This window comes from Paralichthys olivaceus, chromosome 21, assembly GCF_024713975.1.
Source record: "Paralichthys olivaceus isolate ysfri-2021 chromosome 21, ASM2471397v2, whole genome shotgun sequence".
Taxonomy (NCBI): domain Eukaryota; kingdom Metazoa; phylum Chordata; class Actinopteri; order Pleuronectiformes; family Paralichthyidae; genus Paralichthys; species Paralichthys olivaceus.
This window is the reverse complement of record NC_091113.1, coordinates 6967403-6988112: the sequence shown is the minus strand read 5'-3', so window position 1 is coordinate 6988112 and position 20710 is coordinate 6967403. Positions and strand designations below refer to the sequence as shown.

General features: G+C 43.2%; 1 protein-coding gene across 3 annotated transcripts in view; it reads right to left on the bottom strand.

The window, feature by feature from the left end:
* The window catches only part of LOC109626880 (adenosine kinase-like), a 97219-nt gene that overhangs the window by 15904 nt on the left and 60605 nt on the right, over positions 1 to 20710 (bottom strand). For all 3 annotated transcript variants that reach the window (XM_020083075.2, XM_069517332.1, XM_020083076.2), the window contains exon 7: positions 12731 to 12901. In XM_020083075.2, coding sequence (XP_019938634.1) covers positions 12731 to 12901 — 171 coding nt within the window. The remainder of the gene's footprint in view (positions 1 to 12730; positions 12902 to 20710) is intronic.

Genomic DNA, 20710 nt, shown 5'->3' with positions numbered 1-20710 from the left:
ACTTCACCCACCCTCCATCGGCCTGGTGGTGAGTAGACAATGAGTGAATTTTGGGTACACTATCCCTTTAACTCTAGCTCTGTTTTTGGTCTCTACCAGAGAAAATAGCTGTCTTACAAGCCGTTCAACTCTGATCAAATAACTAGTATAAGGGCTTTTTAACTGAACTGGCTGCTGGAATAGTAAAGTTACAGGTCAGAGAACCAAAACATCACTGGTAAGATTCACAGAGCTGAGGGGGCGACACTATACTTTGGATTCATCACTATTAGAAAGGCCTTTCAGATGCAACCATTGTTGATAAAAAAAAAATATATTTCATCCACCAAACATAGGAACATTTCACTTGTTACAGCGGACAAAAATACTTTCAGAATCAATGGGTCCATCCACTTTGCTGCCACATCTCATAGCAGCCATTTTAGAGAGAAGTTATCGGCTCTAAAGATAAAATATTACCGGTAACCAACCAAAGGAGGAATCTACTTTTTTTCTTCTATTCTGTGTAAGAAGTTGTTGAGCATATGTCACAGCAGGAGGTGAAGGAAAAAAAAATCCAATTTCAGTGTTTCCCAAAGAATCTAAATCAAAGAGCAAACCTCAGTGCTAAGGTTAATAAAAGTTGATAAGCTGAAAAGCGTAACTCCCCCAGGCCATTCAGAAAATAGGCATTTGCTTGACCGTGTTAGCCGAAGCTGATGCCGAGGCAGAAATTGAATTGTACTGTTTGGTACATTGTCTGTGTGTGTCTTGGGGGGGGGCGAGTGGTAGGACAGTGTATCTCTGATAAGTTATTTACAACAGCACCCCTGTTTTCTTCCTCCTTCCAGAGTATTTCAATAAGAGCTCATTTCAAAGACATCTGCGTTTCCAGCCTAGAATAGTTTTAGAGGAGAACCGGCTTCCGCCGTCGGAGGAAATGTGTCTTTAGTCATTGAACTGTGCAAACCGGTGGAGAACAAATTATTAGATGTGGACAGATCAGTTGGAAATGACAAATCACTTACTGTAGGAACCTTTTAAGCTAAACGGAGCAGAGAACTGGCTCCTGACATCTCAAGCAATTCAGCCAATTATCACCACTCATGGACATATATAACAATGGCATATGACGTTCGCACCATTCCTTGTATGTGTGCGTATGACATCACTGAGGCGAGTCAGACAGCTTTTCATAAATGCCCAGTAAAAACAACATCTGGCATTCAACTCAAGCGTTTCCAGCAAGATTACAACGGCGCACATTACACAGAGGTGGGTGGGGGGGTATTGTGGGGCGGGGAATGAATAACTAATCAAGGCGATGGCGTCAGACTTGTCAGTGCCCTTGACTCGGCCTCGGGGGTCACAAACACACAACTCTTCCTCGATGTCCCTACGTCAGCCCCCAGCACGAGTCCAGGTCCTGCAGAAAGGGAAGCTGCCACCACGACGATATGAGGGCCGATAGCGACCGCGGGTGATTATCAATACGATCATGCGATGTGATAGCGCCGCGCTCATGCTGGGTGGAGGGAAGGTAGCCGCCTGCTACAGTGCAGGACAGATTAGGGGGGAATAAATCACCTGTACCAACCCTCCTAAAGCTCCCGGGAGAGTGTAGCAATCCTGCTCAAGCATGACATGCCACAAACATGAGGGTAAACACACACACGCAGGAATAACACACTCCAGAGAGGCAGCGGTCGCTTATATTGCCTCTGGGAATTTACTCAACAACAACTGATGGCATTTCACTTCAGTTTTTACCGAGCCATTAAGTGGCATGTTTCATGTCTACCCAGTTATTTTTCTTACATTAGGGTTTGATCGCACAGTTTTAATATGCACGTACATTTTTTTTGCACTTCCTGATATATTTACATCAGCCGTGTACAGACAGTGAGGCTGGATTCCTCACTAGTGCTTCCTCCCAAATACATTTCCTCAAATTTGTTGTCCTATCAACGTTCCTCTAATGTCTTGAAGCTGAGTTGTAAACAAAGCACTTATAAAAAAACACCTGCCAGCAATTGTGTGTGTGTGTTCGTTTTAAATTACTCCATTATTTCCACCTCTCCTTCACACAACTCTGTCCACTGTTCGCCAGATGGTGCATTGTTGCGAGATGGAGTTTTAGTATTAATTTTAAACTTCTGTCGCATCTCTACTCGCCTCAGGCTACGTTCATTATATAATGCATCGCTGTAAAACTACACATCTGTCACATCTGCTCAGAGAGAGGGAAGTGACTGATGACTTCACTTCAGAGTATCTGCCGATTGCTGTTTAATTAAATTACTTGTTGTGAATTGTTTCCTACACACCACGTTAAATATATCAGCGGAATGGATCTGCATTAAGAAAACACAGTCTCAATGTTCCCTTATAATATTTAGTTTTGAGCATTATTGTGTTGTGTTGCAGACGACTCTGCAGGGAGAGGTGTGTCATAGCCTCTCTTCATCTGCAGCGTAAACAAAAAATATTTCAGTTCATTTGTAGTTTTCGACTGACAGCGACACTTTGGAGATTTCGGCTCACCTGCAAAACGCCACTGAAGTAGATGGAAAATGATGCTGTCACTGCTTTAGTTAAAACTGCTGCCTGCTGTTCATTTCGTATTCTGCTGTTAAGTTGTTGTGAACGCTGCAGCTGTTGTGCTTTAAGGGACGATGTGATGGAGCATATGAAACCTGTAGTTTGGAACAGATTGGAAATCAGGCTCAGTAGAGTCAGAATCGTCCTTAATTCAGATTCTGTCAATCAATTCTGGGCAGAGATCAGGAATTCGGCATTAAGTTGAATAACATTACTTTTATGTTATATCTAATTTCTATTACAAAGCAATACAGGGTGTGAAAACGCCTCTACATTAGTGGTGTTAAATGATGTCATTTCCTCGCTGTAGATACCTGCAAAACAAAAATGGCTTCTGAATAAGTGAAAGAAAAAAAAACAGGAGGAAGGAAAATAAATATTTTGGTTTAACGTTTCCCTTTAAATCCATTTTGATGAGATTCATCCAAACTTGAAAGCAAGTGCAGGGTTGACCTGAGCTGTCATGTCACCAATTTCAACAGTGCCCTTTCCTGCCAATCCATTACACACCTCCAGCAACAGCCTCTGCTCTCATCTAACTCCGTCTGCCAACAAGGGCAGGAGAGAGGGCTCTTTGCAAGCCCACAGGGACGGCAGCAGCACCTACAGCACGGGTCCAAAGGTTAAACAATCGGAAACATGTGCAGTACATAAATATCTCTGCTGATAGCAATCTCAGCGAGGGAACGCAGGGTTTGCATAAAAGGGTTTAGAACAGAGGATGTAACCTCGGACAGAGCAGGAGGGAGCAGGCAGGCGTTCAGCCGCTCTGGTGGGGCTAATAGAAGCCGGAGCTGCGGCAGTAGTAGCTTTGTACTGGGGGGGAGTCAGTTATCAGACTGATGGCCTTATCAGCACTAAGAGCCTCTATCACACATCTCTCACCTCTGGGCTCTAACAAGGGGTCAGCTAACAACATCGGACAACCAAAGACTGGCAATCTCTAAAGGAACCACACTGGATGAAAGAAACACGGTGGATTAAGCAACTTTTAACTTGTTATCATGACTGTCATTCCACTCAGTTTAACAGATTTTAGAAATTCAAGATTGACTTGTATCATAAAATGGTTTATTTCTATCTTATATCGTTTGGACTCAAAAGATTTAACGTACAATATATAACTTATAATATATAACTATAACTTCACCGACATCACAGACGAAAATGCACTCGACGCCACTCAGGCTCGAATCGTGTTCACAGATAATGTATTCAAGTTTTATTCACGTTCCGCAGAAATGAATTATCGTGAAATATTGCGAGTGACCAAAACAAACAGTGGAAGGACAATCCGACTGATAACAGTTTGTTTTTCCTTCTTAATATATTTGTTTGTTTGAGAAGAGAGCTTGTTTGGTCAAAGTCCATCTGATGGAGGACTTCCACAGTTAGAAGATGTTTTTTTGTCATGCATATGAAAGCAGCTGAACTGTAACCTTGATTCAAGCTCTCTGAGGCACATGTTTAGGGTCAATACATCAAAATACTTTAAATTTGAAGTCACGGAAATAATGTACATCCAGTACATTAGGGTACTATTTACACTTTCAGAGTTTCAGTTGTCCAAACACCCTCAAGTCAAGTCTGCTGCTGACGGCCTTAAAAATATATTCTGTTTAACACGTTACTGCTAAATTTATAACAATACAGATTTCTTCACACAAGAGCCTTCCAGCGTGTGTTTATCCAGGATGTATTTGTATTTTGCATGTGCTCTTCTCTCTGGTTTTAAGTGGGAAGAAAGAGGTGATGTCGGGTTATTTCCACACATGCAGAAAATGGAACAAAATAAAAATCCAACAACAAACTGAGCTCTTTGATTATGTTGCAAATGAATAAAATCTGATCAACACACACCCACACAGACTGAGTTATCTTTTGAGTTCTAACTGTTCACTTGTAGCGAACTATTTCTGTTCTAACTTTAATTTTGATTGTTAATTTAGTGACAAATATTTAAAGGAGACAAATTATGCTTTTTTCAGTTTTTCTTCCCTCTAGTGTATTATATAGGTTTTTTTGTGAATGTGAAAATTCAGTGAAGTTAAAAAGCCACAAGTCTGCAGTGCAATGATCTCCTCTCCCCCAAAGAAAACACTGCTCCTAAAACTCCTGAACGCTTTGGCACTGGTCCGGCTAATAATTCTCCATCATTGTGAAACACGCTGGAAGCGTTTGACAGGCCAATCAGAGCAGAATGGACTTTGTTGGGGGGGGGTCTGTAAAGTTTAGGAGCTAAAATCAAATGTTTCAGACAGAGACTGAAAAGAGGAGCAACAGCATTGAGGAAAGTGATGAGTTTACCACTCAAAATTAAATAACCCATATTAAGATTATTGAGCATAATATGTCTCATTTAACATTATAGAGAAAATACAGTATGTTGAGCCCAGTTGTTGGTTGTTAATGGCTTTTATTATTCTGCAGTGTAGCTGTTATGTTTGATTAATCAAAGATGGCTTTTCTCTTTTTGTTTTGAATGAAAACATGCATGCATAATTTAAAGTATGCAGCCATTTTATTCTGTGTACTTTGCTTCAAAACATGACCTGTGAATAGTGATGATTGTGTTTCTTCATTTACATTCTACTCTGGATTTGTTGAAAAGTCGGGCTGTAAAAACTTTTGACGAGGTTGAACCCACCTTCCATTCGTTGCAGCTTAATATCCAGTAAAATCAACATGCAAACAAAGGTCAAGAAAGCAGTCGGCTTTTTTGCCTCCTGCTCTGAGCTGCTGAGAACAGTGACCATGCCCTCCTGTGTATAATAACCATATGAGCATTTGGCCCGCTCTATTTACCTCCTAATGAGAAACAAAGATCTGCTCTGGAGGGACTCACATGCTTCAGACAATGGAAAAAAAGTCAGGGAAGAAAAAAGAAAAAAAAAAAAAAAGCTCTCGGAATAATTCAAACCATTTGTGTCCACAGGGGACATGAGAGCTTTGTCTGAATAAATTGTGCATACAAAAATTGAGATGATGTCCAACGTGTTATCTGTTGATGTGGCATGAGATGGCCATTTAGCAGATGAAAAGCAGCATGGGAGGCAGCGGCCCTTCAACAAGGAGACTAAATGCAGACAGCTAATGTAATAGATGTCGCTGGGAGGGTAAAATAACCACATTGCACCTCTGGAAGGAAACGCCTGGCGTGATGCGATTAAAATAAACTGTAATTTACTACAGTAAATTAGAAGAATAAATATTTCATTGAGTTCAAGTGGGAGCAACAGGCAGATAACCAGCATTTCTAAAATGAGGTAATACGTCATCGATGGCATGAGGCAAATTAATTTGGTATTACATGAGGGTACATCATGTTTATTGATTGTGTCTTTTTTTTCTCTAGATTTTTTTATCATGAGGAAAATGAGTGGGTCCTCCAACTGATACTGGAAAACATGACCGTATAGTCTGGATGGTGGGAATACAATCACAAGTAGACAAAGGCCAGTCCTCCCGCCAACTGTGTGTGGATAAGAGGATTGGAAGTGTGTGTGTGTGTGTGTGTGTGTATAGAGGGGGCAAGCGGCCAAACTCCAGGCAGCAGTGATTTTGGGGGAAGGACAGGCATGAGGGTTGTAAGGGTATCTGTGAAGCCCGCTGGTTAAAACTTCAGGTCCCTCCAGCAACTAGCTGATATCCAGCGCTCTCTCTCCTGCCGTGACAGATATACTCTGGCCTCAGCGCCAGCGGAACGTGGGCACTATTGATCTACTCCAAGTGCAATATCTCCTCTTACATCCATAATTATTCTCCTTCAGAGGACTCCACCGTGTGCCCTCGCTGCCCGACTGGCTGGCTGGCTCTCTATCCACCGCCTTGTTAAAGATGCTCTATGGTCTCGCATTTCATGTTGCACTGCCAACGACCCCCTACCGCCTGCCCCCCCCCTCTCTTAACCCCGGCATTTTCGAATATTTCATGGTTCAGTCCCAGGGTTGGGGAAGGCGGCTTGGGCACGGCACAATTACAGTGGTTAGTCGGACTCCTCTGGTGGAGCCATGCTGGCTCCCAAAGTACCATGACTCGCAAACAGACAGGCCAGGAAAAACAGAGGAATGTTGGAGAGATCGTTTCTCTTCTGTGCTCGATCCTAACTCTGCCTGAACACCGACAGGAAAAGGCTGTTGCAGTGTCTTGCACAGACACTTTATGTGATGGAGTGCTGGTTGCCAGACTTTTTGCTTGTCCTTTGAATTGACACTGTGTAAATAGATGAAATAACAGTATTCCTCTCACAAATGAAAAATTCACTTTTAAATAAACAGAACAACCTAATGTTGGCTAATACCTTAGGAAACTTGAGGCAGACATTTATATTAGTGAGTCAGTTCACTGACTTAGACGTTTTACTACTTGTGTTCCTGTTCAGCTACATTTTAACATGTCAGACATTTCAATTGTTTTATCACTGACATAAATCAGGGAGTAAACACCTCATCAGGAGGCTTGTTAGCAGTTTCCTGCTGGTGCCATGGATGACTGGATATTGTGTTCAAAGGTAGCGACCTGTTCACTCCAATGAAAGCTGCTCACTGGGCACATTAGTCAGATACAGGCACATGAGGTTCAGGCTTCCTCTGATGCACGAGCACTACACTTGTTCTGTGGCTCAACCACCAGACTTCCTGGTGTCCCCCGCACAAAAGTAATTTTTCGGTATATGCTGAAGTTGCCGCTCAGCCATGTAATGTCCTCATCTCATGGCCTGGTGATGATATCATTTAGTGGTTCCCAACAGGTGGGTTGTGGTGGGGCATGGGTTCTAAGTAGGTCACACTCATGTAGGTCAACTCCATCAAAAGAACATTTGTTCAGCAAAGCAGCTGTTGTATTTACCTGTTGTTTTCATCTGGCCTGTTCACATGTGGTGCACTAAATTATCTTAAAGCTGTTATCGCAGTATTTCTGATATTATTTTAAAAACTGATTTTCAGCAAAATTGCCATTCTTGCTGCTGTTCATCTTATTTTGAGTTCTAAGAGCCTTCCTGCATATTATACTTTTTTCAATGCATGTTTGTAATTTTTGAACACAGGGCAATACAAGGACTTAAGCTTTAAGGATAGACACTCAAGCTTCAGGAGTTCCCGAAAACTGGGTCCAGACACATTCTGAAGTTTGCCTTTCACATATCAGAAGCGTTCACCACAACAGCAACATTTCTGGAACATTCAGGTGACTGGGCACTGGTCTGTTCACATAAACTGTGCAAGAAACATTTAGAAAAAGAGACAGAGAGCTGGAAAGAAGTTCAAACCCTGACTTCATTCAGATGTGTCTGTGTCGACCATCAATCCCATGTACTTTGGAAAATCTGCTCCCTGAGGCAACACTGGTTTGGAACCATGTTGTGGTTTAGGTGACACAAGTCACTACACTTACATTGCATCACTTTAAAGCAATGCAATGTTTGCATGCGACCCCTGGGTGCATGTGTCTCATAGCTCAACTCAAGAGTGATTCAAGAAATTAAGAAGAAGTTTCCTCTAATATTCAGATTTTTCCAATCATGTTCCACCTGACAACCACTGGCCTCGTATTCAACCAGGAATTAGAACAAATAGAAGCAATAAGAATGAATCAAGGCAGTTTTTGCATTTAGCAAATGATCACAGCTCATGTTCGCGATGACTCATCAAAGAACTCACCGATTGTACGTCACACTGAAGGGCAAAGTACTCCGATGCCGAACGGAAGGCATGTGACTCATCACAGAAATAGCACATTCAATTAAAATTCAGTTGTGAAAGACACAAAAGGAGAGCAGCAGCTAATACTTCATGTCTTTTCTCCCAATGACACATTGTGATTGTTCCGCTTCGCCGGCTTTAGAGATGGTTCTGTGTTCATCCTCCCAGTTGGCCTGTGGGGCCTTGTGAATAAACACATGGAGGTTAATGTCTCATGTCTTCTCCCCCCTCCGTCCTCTGCAGACAGCTCTGACAGGAGGAGAGAGACAGAGAGAGAGGAGCCTAAAAGGAAAGCTGTTTCAGTAATACGCTAATCTGGCCCTCACATCTCTTTGTTTTAGGCAGTGAGACGGGATATTTTCCCCGAGCTACAGTTATGAAGCACATCTCGAGTCCGCTGTGGGTGAGCTGTCAAGGAGAAATTCTTTCTATTCCTTCTTTTTTTTTTTTGCAAGAACACCCCTCATATACCCTAAGGGGTCTTCAGTGAACTTGCCATCACCCACACATACTGGCAGCAGAGAGCACGCACTTCCACAGTACCGCACACGTCACTGAGGCGATAAACAGCTCGGGGCCTCACCACAGAGATAAGACTTCCAAGCAGTCTATCAAACAAACAAAGCCAAATGACGAATCTGGAGAGATGTTAAGTAATGACGCCATATTGTCCATGTATCTCCTCCGCCTGCCTGTTTTTCCATCCACATAAACACACAGACACACACACACACATATATTTATATATATATATACTCTTGTACACCCACTTCACCCTGTCCTGGAAAAATCATTAGAGCCCCCGCCACACACACACACACACACACACACACACACACACACACACACACACACACACACACACACACACACACACACACACACACACACACGCACGCACGCACGCACGCACGTACACACGCACACACGCACACTGCATGCAGATGTAGAAAAACAGGGCTGAAAGCCAAAACGCCTGAGGGGCTTTTCATGACAATAACCTTCTGCAGAGCTGCTTGTATCCCTCCACCTAGATCACGCGGAGGTGCTGAGGGTAGGATGGGAAAATAGGCGAGATAACCATACAAAATATTAGGCGAGGAACATTGACACAAAGTACAGAGGAGGAAGAAACCTGTGTCATTTTGCTCTCATGGCCTGGAGAGATGGCAGGCTAAATGCTCTTGTAAAACAGCTTGAGCATTAAAATGATGATGGCTCCTTTTACCTCAGCAAAGCACATTAATACATAGCCGAATGCTATTTCCACTTTTGTTAAATGGCTCACCTATTGAGTATTCAATTACAATGGCTGTCTCTCATTTTGGAAGACGACGCCGGGACCCATATAAATAAGCTCCCTCTGAGTGTGGAGCTGCAGAACACATTGAGCGGCGATGGAAGGCATGTGGCACTCCTGTATGGGGGTGCTATGTAATGTTAATGGCAGAGGAGCGATGAGGTTGTTGGGTATTAGCTGTGGGGCAAAAAAAAACAAAAAACTAAGCTCTTCATCTGTGGTACCATTTTATTAAGGAAGCACATTTTTAAACCATTTTCACAGAAGAGCCTGAGCGCATGAAATGATCTGAAGTGAGACAGCCATGAATCCTGGCTTTAAAAAAAAAAAAACATCAGTCAGGGTGATTAATTCAGTCTTGATTAATTGTTCCATTTGTCTATGATATGTCTAAAATTCCACAATACAAATCCTCCAGTAATGGTCCATTCCTTTCCCCCCCATTGTGTGGTTTATCTCTAATGTTCAAATAGCAAAAGCAAATTGTGGCTAATTTTATCGGCGAATCCACCGGCATGTGGTTTTTCCAGCAGTAATGATTCCCTCATTCAAGCCTAATTAACTGCAGCCATTAAATGGAGGGAAATGTAATGCCCTGGGTTCCATGTCAGGTAGTCAAAGGAGGACAGCACAGGAGGACTCAATTAGGCCTGCGCTGTTCCCAGGTTATCACACGACATGTTTGCCAATTAAGTGGAGTAGCGTCTGATGTCAATGCAGCTCCGTCGGCTCCATCTCAGAGGCCCTGGCAACGCAGGAACAACGTCGCTGTAGCCTCGCACCCCCCACCCCACCCCCAAGACAGACACTTCACTATTCCCCAAAAAGGCAGTAATTACAGGATGGATGGAAGACTGTTATATAAGTGCATAAGCTGCTGATAGGCCAGGCAGGGCTTACTGATGCCAGGTTTCAAACAAGTACCAGCAGGATCGAGTTGCAGAAGAATTACCCGGGGTAGACTCGGTCAGACACACAGACACTTTTCAAAAGCAGGAGCGGGCCAAAACAAGAGGAGAAACAGGCTACTGGCATCTTTTGGAGTCTGTGGTGTTGCTGTTATGGAATTTCAAACAATCGAAAAGGGAAACTGTGATGTGCCTGACCTAAGATCCCAGGCATGACAAATAACGCACTGCTGGATTCGCAAAAACCTCCATCTTGCCCAAAATTATTACAAGTCACTTTGAGGAGATGAGATCTTACAGCTGCTTTAAACATACTTTCCCTGAGTGTGTGCAGCTCAGTATCGTGACTCAGTGAGTGTGGGAGAGGGAGGCAGAGACAGGCAGACACATTAGCCTTCCCTTATGGCACATTCTGCAGGGCTATAGGAGTCAGTCTGCATGATCCTGACTGTCACTGACTTGTTATGAAAGCATCACGGGCTGAGGCTGATCCATCACATTGGGGGGAGGAAGAAGTTGGGGCGAGAGGACGGCCACGGGGGGGGGGGGAGCGTGGGCGAGGCAGCACTGTTGCCTGTCACTCACCATGCACCACTGCATGACCGCCAACCTTGTCTGGCTCGTGCACAATGGGGGGTCTGGGGCTTGACTGTATGAGCAGTCACAGGCCAAAAGGATTCAAAACGCTTCGGACAGACATTAGACCTATACAGACCCTGGAAGACCTCACTGCTTGAGGCGTCCGAGGGCTGAATATCTGCTTTGTCTCTCACTGAAGCTCTTATTTTGTCCTGACTTAGCCAGGTTCAATTGCAGAGAGCAAGCTCCAACAGAGTCTCCAAAAGATTATCTCCTTCGACAAACATACATTGCAATTATCCAGAGTCATTAAAGTGTAATGACTGTAGGTGTGAGCAAACAGTTACAGAACCACCCACTCGAAAATACATAACGCTTGCAAAATGTACGCTGTGGTTTAGGAGACAGAATCGTTCCTCACAGCAATTAGGGAGCGGGAGAGGCAGAGAGAGGTGCATATGTAAAAGGGAGGTCTTATACTGGGAGAGGAAAGAAAAGGGGAAAAAGCTGAAGTCAGCAACAGCAATAAATCCTTGAATGCTGAGCAGTTTATTCCAGTTCTGTCCTGGTCTGTGGACCCCATCTCTACCCAAAGACAGGGCTCTGTTTAGTAGCTTTAGCAGCGGGGAGGCGAATCCAGTCCAGCGATCATACACTCCCCTTCTCCTCCCCGAAGGCGCAGTTTGTCCAGGCGCTGCCTCGGAGTCAAGCTCAGCTGGCCTGTTAGAGGATACTTCCCAGCAGCACCGTGGTCTGTGACCACAGCTTGACCTCCAACCAGCTACTCACTTTCACAGAGTCGTGAGAGAAATCGATAGATTAACCGGCATGAAATGGTGACACGATTGAGATGAATGATTACGGGGCTAATTCTTATTCATCTCTTTATGTCACTGTGATAAGTGAGGAGTTAAATTGATGCCGAGGAGAAACAAGAGCAATGAGTGGAATGAGAGAGTGGACCTGGCATTTTAATTTAGCTTTAAACGAGGTGAAAGGATATATTTTTTAACTACAAAATAGAGAACAATATTTTACAAGGATCGCACAATACTTTGAATTTAATGTGTTAGTAAAATGAATATATGGAAGTATTAAATATGGCTTTTTGATGGCAGCCTTGATTTTGTACAGAAAATGTAGTCGTTTAAAATTAGCGCAGAAAACTATATAAATGTGAGTAAAAATGTATGTTGACAAATAAAAAGATGAAGTTGGCTGCTGAAAAACTTCGATACTTCACTACACTTTCATCACAACAACACACACCAGTTATGTTGACTGAATGTGTCACCCTTCTCGGACTGATCCTCTCTGTCCTCCAATGCTACTACTCGACACCAGCGACTAATTCCTACGTCTGTAAACATTTACATACAGAGTTTACGGCCTCAGTCTCTGGCTTCAAGTCTTCTTCAATACATCATGATGTTAATTTGTAAATTATGGTCTCATTTAAAGTAAAATAGATAATAAAGAATGGTATGTATTAACATGGACACCATGTGATTGACAGCTATCACTGTTCAATGGGTGTAGGTCACAGGTGTTGGGTCAGTCAGGCTCCACCCCCGCCCCTCAAAATATGGATTCAAACAAACAAGATGGCGCTTGACAAATTGCAACTTTAGTCAGGTCAGTAAATGACTTGTGTCACTTACCGTCTCGTTGCCAAACAGGATGTCAACATAAGGCATGATCATCATCAATGGTTCTTTAAAGAACTGGCTGATGAAAGGTGCTGAGAGATTCATGGAGAAGATTTTGTTGTTATCTGAAGCGTGCTTCGCCACTTTGAGGATCGACTCCGGGGACACAGTCAGGAAAAATCCCTGGGAAAAAAAAGAAGACAAAGTATTTACTTACATCATGTTTTCAGAAGTTTTACCGACATCAACTGCATCAGACAAATGGATCTGTACAGTACCACTGTACAGGCTGCATTATCTGTGGAGTGATGCAGGCCCCTATGGACTGAAACACTTTAAACAGCTAATTTGTGGGCTCTGGATTCTGACAGGGAAATTTTAGGATGACAAGACCTGGTATTACTGAAATAACACAGGAGCCAAAAGGGGGGAAAAAACTGCGGCGGAGCTCAAACATTTATCTGAAATGTTTTCTTAGAACATACACTGAGCAACAAAGAAGAGGAAAAAGGGCAGGAAAAAAAATTCATCCAGGACAAAGCCTGTGGCTGGGCTCCAAGGCTCGTACTGGAGGAAGCGGCGTGCACATATCCGATGATAGGGCAAACAAAAGTCTCGTCTGGACTCTCCTTACTTGGAAACAAGAGAGGCAGGTCCACTCATTGTGTGAATGAATACAAATCAGGTAAGAAAACACCTTTGTGTTTCAGGTGGAAACCTGACGCGAGACTCTCCTGCGAGCCACACAAAAACACTCCTCCTTTGATACTGATCTCCTTAACCTTGTTTTTCAGCAACAAGCTGCTCTGTAATACCACTGTGTCACAATAGGGGCAAAGTGGGGTTGGATGGGGGGGGGGTGGTTCAGGCACAGTGATACATTTAATCTGACTGAAAAGCTTCCATTGTGGGCAACAGTGCAGTTCTCATTAAAGCGCTATGACATTTGCAGCGACGGAGGGCCGACCGCCATGAAAAAAGAAAAGGGTATAATACCGAAGAATAGAAGGTGACTATGTCGTCAGTCAAATGTACAAGCCATTACAATGCAGCCATGCTAAGCTGAATTCTTTATTATACGGTACAATGCTTGATACCATTCACTCTCTGGTGTTCCTCTGCAGTGCTGTGATACCTGTGAGGTTTTTTTTTTGAGGTGGGGGGGGGTCTTTAAGTGAAGGCCCAGGTCAGCGTCTGTGGTCGCTGTACCATCTGTTGAAGACTAAAAAGGTGTTTCAGTGGGTCTGGGAGCACAGAAGGAACTCACTGTGGGCTAATGGCCCATCACTGACACTGACATTTTTCTTTTGCGGCGTGCCAACATGTCAGGGGGAAGGGGAGATTGTTTTCTGACACAAATGGTCTTTTTTTGGGGGGGGGGGGGGGTAGTTGAAAATAAACTGTCATGGTTACCGTAATGTTAACGCTGATCAAAGGCCGGCGGCTCGATCAAATATCCTGAGGGGTTTTGAACTTTAAAAGCTGTGCCACAGCTTCTCTAATCACACACTGGCTCTGTGTAATTTACTTCTAACCTCAGTACCGCTGCCAGTGCCATCACAAATTGCCCAGAAATCAGTGCTGAAATACATAAATAAAATACGCTCATCCTGTTATACTTAATTGATATTTGAGCACTTAAGTCCCTTTGATTTGATGTGATTATTTGGGGATGTCACAACCAGCAACCACAAGGCGAGGACTCCAAAACACAAAACAGAGCAGTTTCCAAAAAAAGTTCAAGGTCTTTAGTGAGCAAAGGTAAACAAATCCAGAGGCTGAGGCAGGTCAAGGAACTACCAGGGCAAAGACACCGGAAGACTAACAGGAAGAAATGATAGTCGGCTTGTCACAAGGATGACAGACAAAAATATATATATACCGTGACTAATATATATACAGTCACACTGTTGTGACTCCAGTGTGATTTGAAGGGGAAAAAAAGCCTCCGTTTAAGCTTTGTGAAATTCCACTTCCCATCGGTAGTCTCTGTCGACTACGCAACAGGAGAAGTTAAGTCTTTAGTGCTGCGGTGCAGATCATGTATCAAGAATACCAGATCCAGTTTCCCAGGTGTCAGAGAGCCTTGTGAAGTGGGGTGACTATCACATTTCCAGGTCAAGATGATCAAAGCCATGGGTACACTTCGCACAATTTCTACCCAGCCAAAACATTCAATAAAAGCATTCAGAAAAGTATTTTCCTGGCAGACAATGATGCAGAGCAATGTTTGGCCATGTCAAGTGGTAATTTGAGGGAAGAGTTGGAAAGGCAGGGCATCCATTTTCAATGTTTACCCTAAAGAGAGGAATGACTTCCACTTTACTCACACAAAGAAAATGTCTAAATGCTACTCTGAGGTGAAATTAGTGGTAATCTAACCATAAAGATCCGAACTACACAGCAGCAGCAGCAGCAGCAGCAGCACGCTATCACACTTTCCCTGCATTGTATCTGTGTTTCTCCCGGGGCTGCTCACATCTGAAAAGCTGGGTGTGATGGATGGCGTTGTGTCACTGGGCTTAAAATAAAAGTGGACATCTGAAGGGTAAAAATGATCTATTTTGGGAAGGGCATTTTCATTTGCACCAGAAGCAGCAGAGGTGGTCATTTAAAAAAGAAAAAGACTTTTTTTTTTTTTTTCTTCCAGGTCTATTTTAATTCTGCTGGGAGAAGGAGGAGTGTTCAAAGTACTGTGTCATGAAGATTTTGTTTGACACTTCCTATTACCCAGGAATGATGGAGGGGATTTAAACCATCACCTCCTCAGTGAAAAGACTAATAATGGACTCTGCAATCACACTGAATTCCATCAAGTTTCCAGATCTGAGTCAGGTTTATTAGAAAAGACACAATCTACCTGCCCAGCACCAATTGGCAAACAGACAGTGGTGACTACCTGGCAAATATTGTGGTGCAGACCAAAAACAGAGCTAACAGAGTTCAAATACTGGACCTACGTTCATGACTCGAAATAAATGAGTGCTGCTGCTGCTGTTGTTGCTCAGTGTCAGTGTGTGGGGAAAGGACTAATGTGACTTAGATCTTAAGGGACCCTTTTCAGGAATTAATTGGAGAAACAGAGTAGAGACAATCAAGCAACAGGTACCTGTAGAGAGAAGAAACAGAAATAAAGTAGCCTATACAGACAGAAATGACAAGTTCTACAAAGCAATATAAAGACTTCATGTATTCACCAAACAGTAGCTTTTACATAATTTTCAAAGAGACTTTCATTTCAAGTATAGAGGCGTTTGTTCCGGTTATAAATTCCTCGCTGTCAGGAGAGCCCTGAGAGCTAACAGGCAGTGTTTCAAAGCTTTACAGAAGCCGCCCAGGCCATGCTATCCCTGTCATTACCATAGACAGCCCCCCATCATGCTCTCTGGTGCACAGGGTTCATTACACAGAATTAGATGTCACACAGATCAGAGCGCGTGTGATGCCACACACTGCTCTCCTCGTCAGTTATCTCTGTAAAGCACCGTTGCGAGGTGGATCGATAGCTGAGGTTTGGAGCTTCATTAGCTCAGTATGACTCCATCTCCATCAAGACACCTCTGGTATGCCACGCTAGAGTTGCGAGATATATTTTACTCTGCGATTCCTGAAGGTCCTGCTGTTTTACACACAAGCACACGGGGACAAACAAGACCTTCACACATGATGGGGGGGGGGAGAGGAGAATCTGTGTCAGTCTCTGGCTCGATAAACCAGCAGAAAGAAAGAGGACAAACAAACAGAGGTAAGTGATTAATGGTGTCAGAAAAAGCCTTGAGAGGAGGAAAAAATAATATCACGAGGATGAAAAGACCACATTTAAGGTTTTTCGCTTCTAATGAAAAAGAGTGGGGGGGGAGCTACAAAGCATGGGGAAAAATTCTCGATGCTAATGATGTTTTGTATGAATCAAAAGACGGCCAGTTAGTTTCATTTGGAACTGAACCTACAGAGGAGATAAATGTGTAACAACCTCGCGACATGATTCAGCATTCCCTGCACTTTTAGGATGTTTGATCTGACTGCGAGGCGATTCAGCTGCGCCGATAGCATCTGCCTCCTCCACTCCTTCTCTCTTCCATTAAGAATGATGTTCTGGTGGGGCTTATCAGATATCTAGGAATTCATCCACTTCTTCTGAGGCAGCTGGAGGGAAGCCAACTGTACTGGAAACAGAAGGGGAGGGCCGCGCTTTTAAAGGCCACTCTGAGACCGGGAGAAAGGGGCTATCGTGTCAGCCAGGATCTCCAGGGCAACATAAATGTGCCACGAACGCTGGATTTAACAAGTGGGCAGAGACATCACTTACCGACTGCTGCAGTATTTATTTATATATCATTTTCTCTGGTTTAAATATTACCCGATTCTCAAGTTAGCAGATATCCCTCCCCCCAAGTCAGGAAGGTCTCTCGTGCTGGATTTGAAATATAGTGGAGCAGCCCGAAGGTCGTGGATATAACCAAACATACCTGGCCAAGGTCGCCTTAACGAGCGCGGATAAAACAAGACATTAGAGCCAACCACAGAACACTTAAGGGGAGTGTGTGTCACACTACCTGCCTGCAATTTGTACAACCATCAGAGACCGTAATTACATTAACCTCAGACGCCTCCACTGCTGTGAAGTAAGGGATGAAACTCCTCTCGCAGAAAAATAAAAAAGGTGATGTTACTCCAGCCTTGCAGTTGAGGTTTTCGCTGGCATCACAACATTGGGAGAATTAGGTTGATTTGAGTGTTATCTCACTAGAAGTAATTTGAGATCAGCTCCGGGGTCCTTTCAGATGGCTGCTGTTTTGCTCTCCTGTTAAGCTCCACGGTTTCAAAAAAAATGTGTTGGCCAGGGGAAGAGGCCAGCCCGAGCGCGGGGAGAGCTGGATGCCAAGGAATGTACTTAAGATCTAAAACAGACAAGATTTAAAGCCAAGAGCATTTAAATGCCAATACTAATCCACAAAATAATTCACAGCAGAGCACAAACTGACTCTCCCTTACAGATACCATATGTTACCTCTGTGAAGAGATGAAACGCAAAAGCGATGCCAGAAGAGGTGCTTTCTTCTCCTCAAACTGTGTTATGTCCGTAATGAAAAAGAAAACCATGCTTCTCTCTTTCTCTTTTCATGCTCTGAAGCCCAGTCTATATTTTTCGACTCTCTCTGGTTTCTACTGTTGTGCTTGCCTCCATCTTTGGGAGATTAGCCCAGAACAAACTATTTGGTTTGCAGGGAGTTAAAATTTGCTAATGCACACACTCTCAAGTGTCCTTGTCTGCCACACTGCACTTAATTAGCATTTTAGTGCGAGCAGTTCTCTCTCCTTCAGTACCTCTGAAGGGGAAACATCACTCCGACTCACACAAATACACACACACATACACACACGCACACATACATACACTTTTGGAGTCAAGTTTAGCTCCTGTAGTTTCTTACACGGTTTGAGAACAGGATGGGGAATGGAAAGGGGCGTTTGTGGGGGTCGATGGAAAAACGGGATAAAAGCCTGTGATGTGAAAACAGATGTCAGGGCCTCAGAGTTGTCTCTTCTCAACTGGCTTGAAAGGACATATTAATATATGGGTCAGATGTATAAAGCAGAGGTTCAGTGTCGGAGTGTCGACACTGCAGAAGGGGTTTCCAGTTTCAACGACTTGAAGGTTGCACACAGACAGAAACCAAACCTCCGCAGACATTCCTGCTGCTGGGAAGTGAATATTTCCAAATGTGCCACTCCATAGATGTAAATGAATTAGTGCGCTTAACTCCAACGCTAAAACGAGGAGCCAAGGAGACAATCTTTCACTGTTCGCAGTCGCTCCGGTGAAAGCCAGCGCACTAGGTTGGAAAATTACAGGTAATTGCCGAAGCCATTGAATCCAGTTTGGTTTTGGTTGAAAGACTAAAATAACAAAGCTCTGATTGCTGAAAAGACAAGGGCAGGGAGCTGGGAGGCCCTGTTGCTAAGAGTTAATTTGATACATATTTCTCCCCCTTGAAATGTCTGAGGTACTGGCAAGAGACGGTGAAAAAAAAAAAGAGAGTGCGAGGGGAGGGTGAGACCCCCGCTCTGTCTGCAAATACTATCCATCTGCCATATTACATTTAACCAGCATGAGAAGCTAAGGGAGCGCCCTTGCACAATATTGTGTGAAGGCTGTCAAACTCAATGCAGGAGCCCGGTGCCCACTGCTCAGAGCGGAGGACATGGGGTCGCTTAAATTTAGTCTAATAATAACTTCAGACTGTGTGAGCTCGGCAGCGGCAAAGAGGAACATGTGGCAAAAAATAACTTTTAATCATTTATGCCTGTTGAAATAAAAATTGATCTAATTGAAACTGTAATGTGGTGACCCCCCCGCCCCAAGAAGAAAACACCAACAGCGATCGACAGCTTTTTGCTTAATCACCAAATTAGAAATGGAAATAAATAGAGAATGAAAAAGTTGCGGCAGATTGAGAATATGATTTTGAAAGTGTTGTTTATCTGGTGCCATATTTCTGTATGATTATCCATGGGAAATTTTTTTTGAGTCAGTTAATTGTGTTTGCATATATTACCGAGTTTATAAATCTACATTTATGCATTAAAAAACTACATTTTTTAACGTTAACACGCTCTAATCGAAGGTGGGCGACACCAGCGGCCACTTGTGAGATGTGCTAATTTTCAAATCTGCTGAAACCGAAACCTTAACCCACCACATGGTGATAACATGCAGAGACATCCTTCCTTGTCCACAGACACGGCTGCTTTAGTCCCGGCTGTCTCCCACACACACTTCTGTAATTGTCATGTGAAGCAGTGGGCTAGTGGGCTTCTCATAGGCCACCTATGAGCCAGCAGTTCAAACGGCTCAGGACAACTGAGGTCTTGGGCCTTCAGGAAACTCTGTCTCTAAGTGTGTGTGCTGCCACTGGAGTCAAAAACTTAGGGGTGAAGTTCCCCTTAAAAGAGGTTCTCCAGCACTTCCTTAAAGCTGGTGGAACCACAACTGGCAAGACTTTAAAAAGAAGAGACAGAGGTGAAGTGGAAAAAGCTGATATCCTTGTCGCGAGGTTCACGCTCACGATGTTCTGGATGCTACACTTTCCATAATCCAACATGACAATGTCTTTTCATCAAAGCCTGGCCGCCTGGTTAATGGCCATGTCTTTGAAACTCCATGCCCCCAGTCTGTAACACATGCAGGCTCTCAGTTTATTTGTAGTCATAGACAAAGCCGAGCCTCTTTGAAAAGCAGCTCCAGAGCATCCGTGGATGTTTTTATCCTGCTCCTCACCTCTCGTTGTCTCTCACAGTCAATCTCATCTTTTTGAATTTTTGGCATTAAATAATTTACTTTATTGAGAAGACTGCTGAAAAAGATTTTTTTTAATCTATAGGCTCAATTTCCTGAATGTTTAACAAATAAGACAATTTTCTAATCATGTCTAACAATTTAAAATCCATCCTAGACCCAAACCTTTTGCTGTGTAACACTGTTGACCATTTAACCACCATGCCGCCCCAATTTAAAATGTTCTACTCTTTTTTAATCATACTGGAAAAACTAAAAGGCTCAAAATATACTTAAAAAACTGAATATTCAGTAAAGTCCCATTAAACAGCTAAGAGCAAACAAACTATAATCAAAATACCAATTCATAAATAAAGTTGTTTTTTCTACCAAAATCATAAATCACTTGAAGGTTTTTAATGAATACTTTTCAACTAAAATAACACGTTGCCCTTTTTACCTTTGTACCTGCTGACTTTAAAAAGATCAAATCTGAGCTGACCCTGAGGTTTCTGTGTATTTGAACCTCAGTGACACAACACGGTGCTAACACTCGCCACTCACAGAAAAAAATCAATTGCCTGGAGTCAAGAAGTGTGAACTTTCATACCCTAAGCCCAATTTCCTTGAAAGTGGAGGTCCTAAATCAAATCAAGCCGAGCCAATGCACCGTGGAATTATGCAAAAAAAAAAAAAAATTAAAAAAACGACAC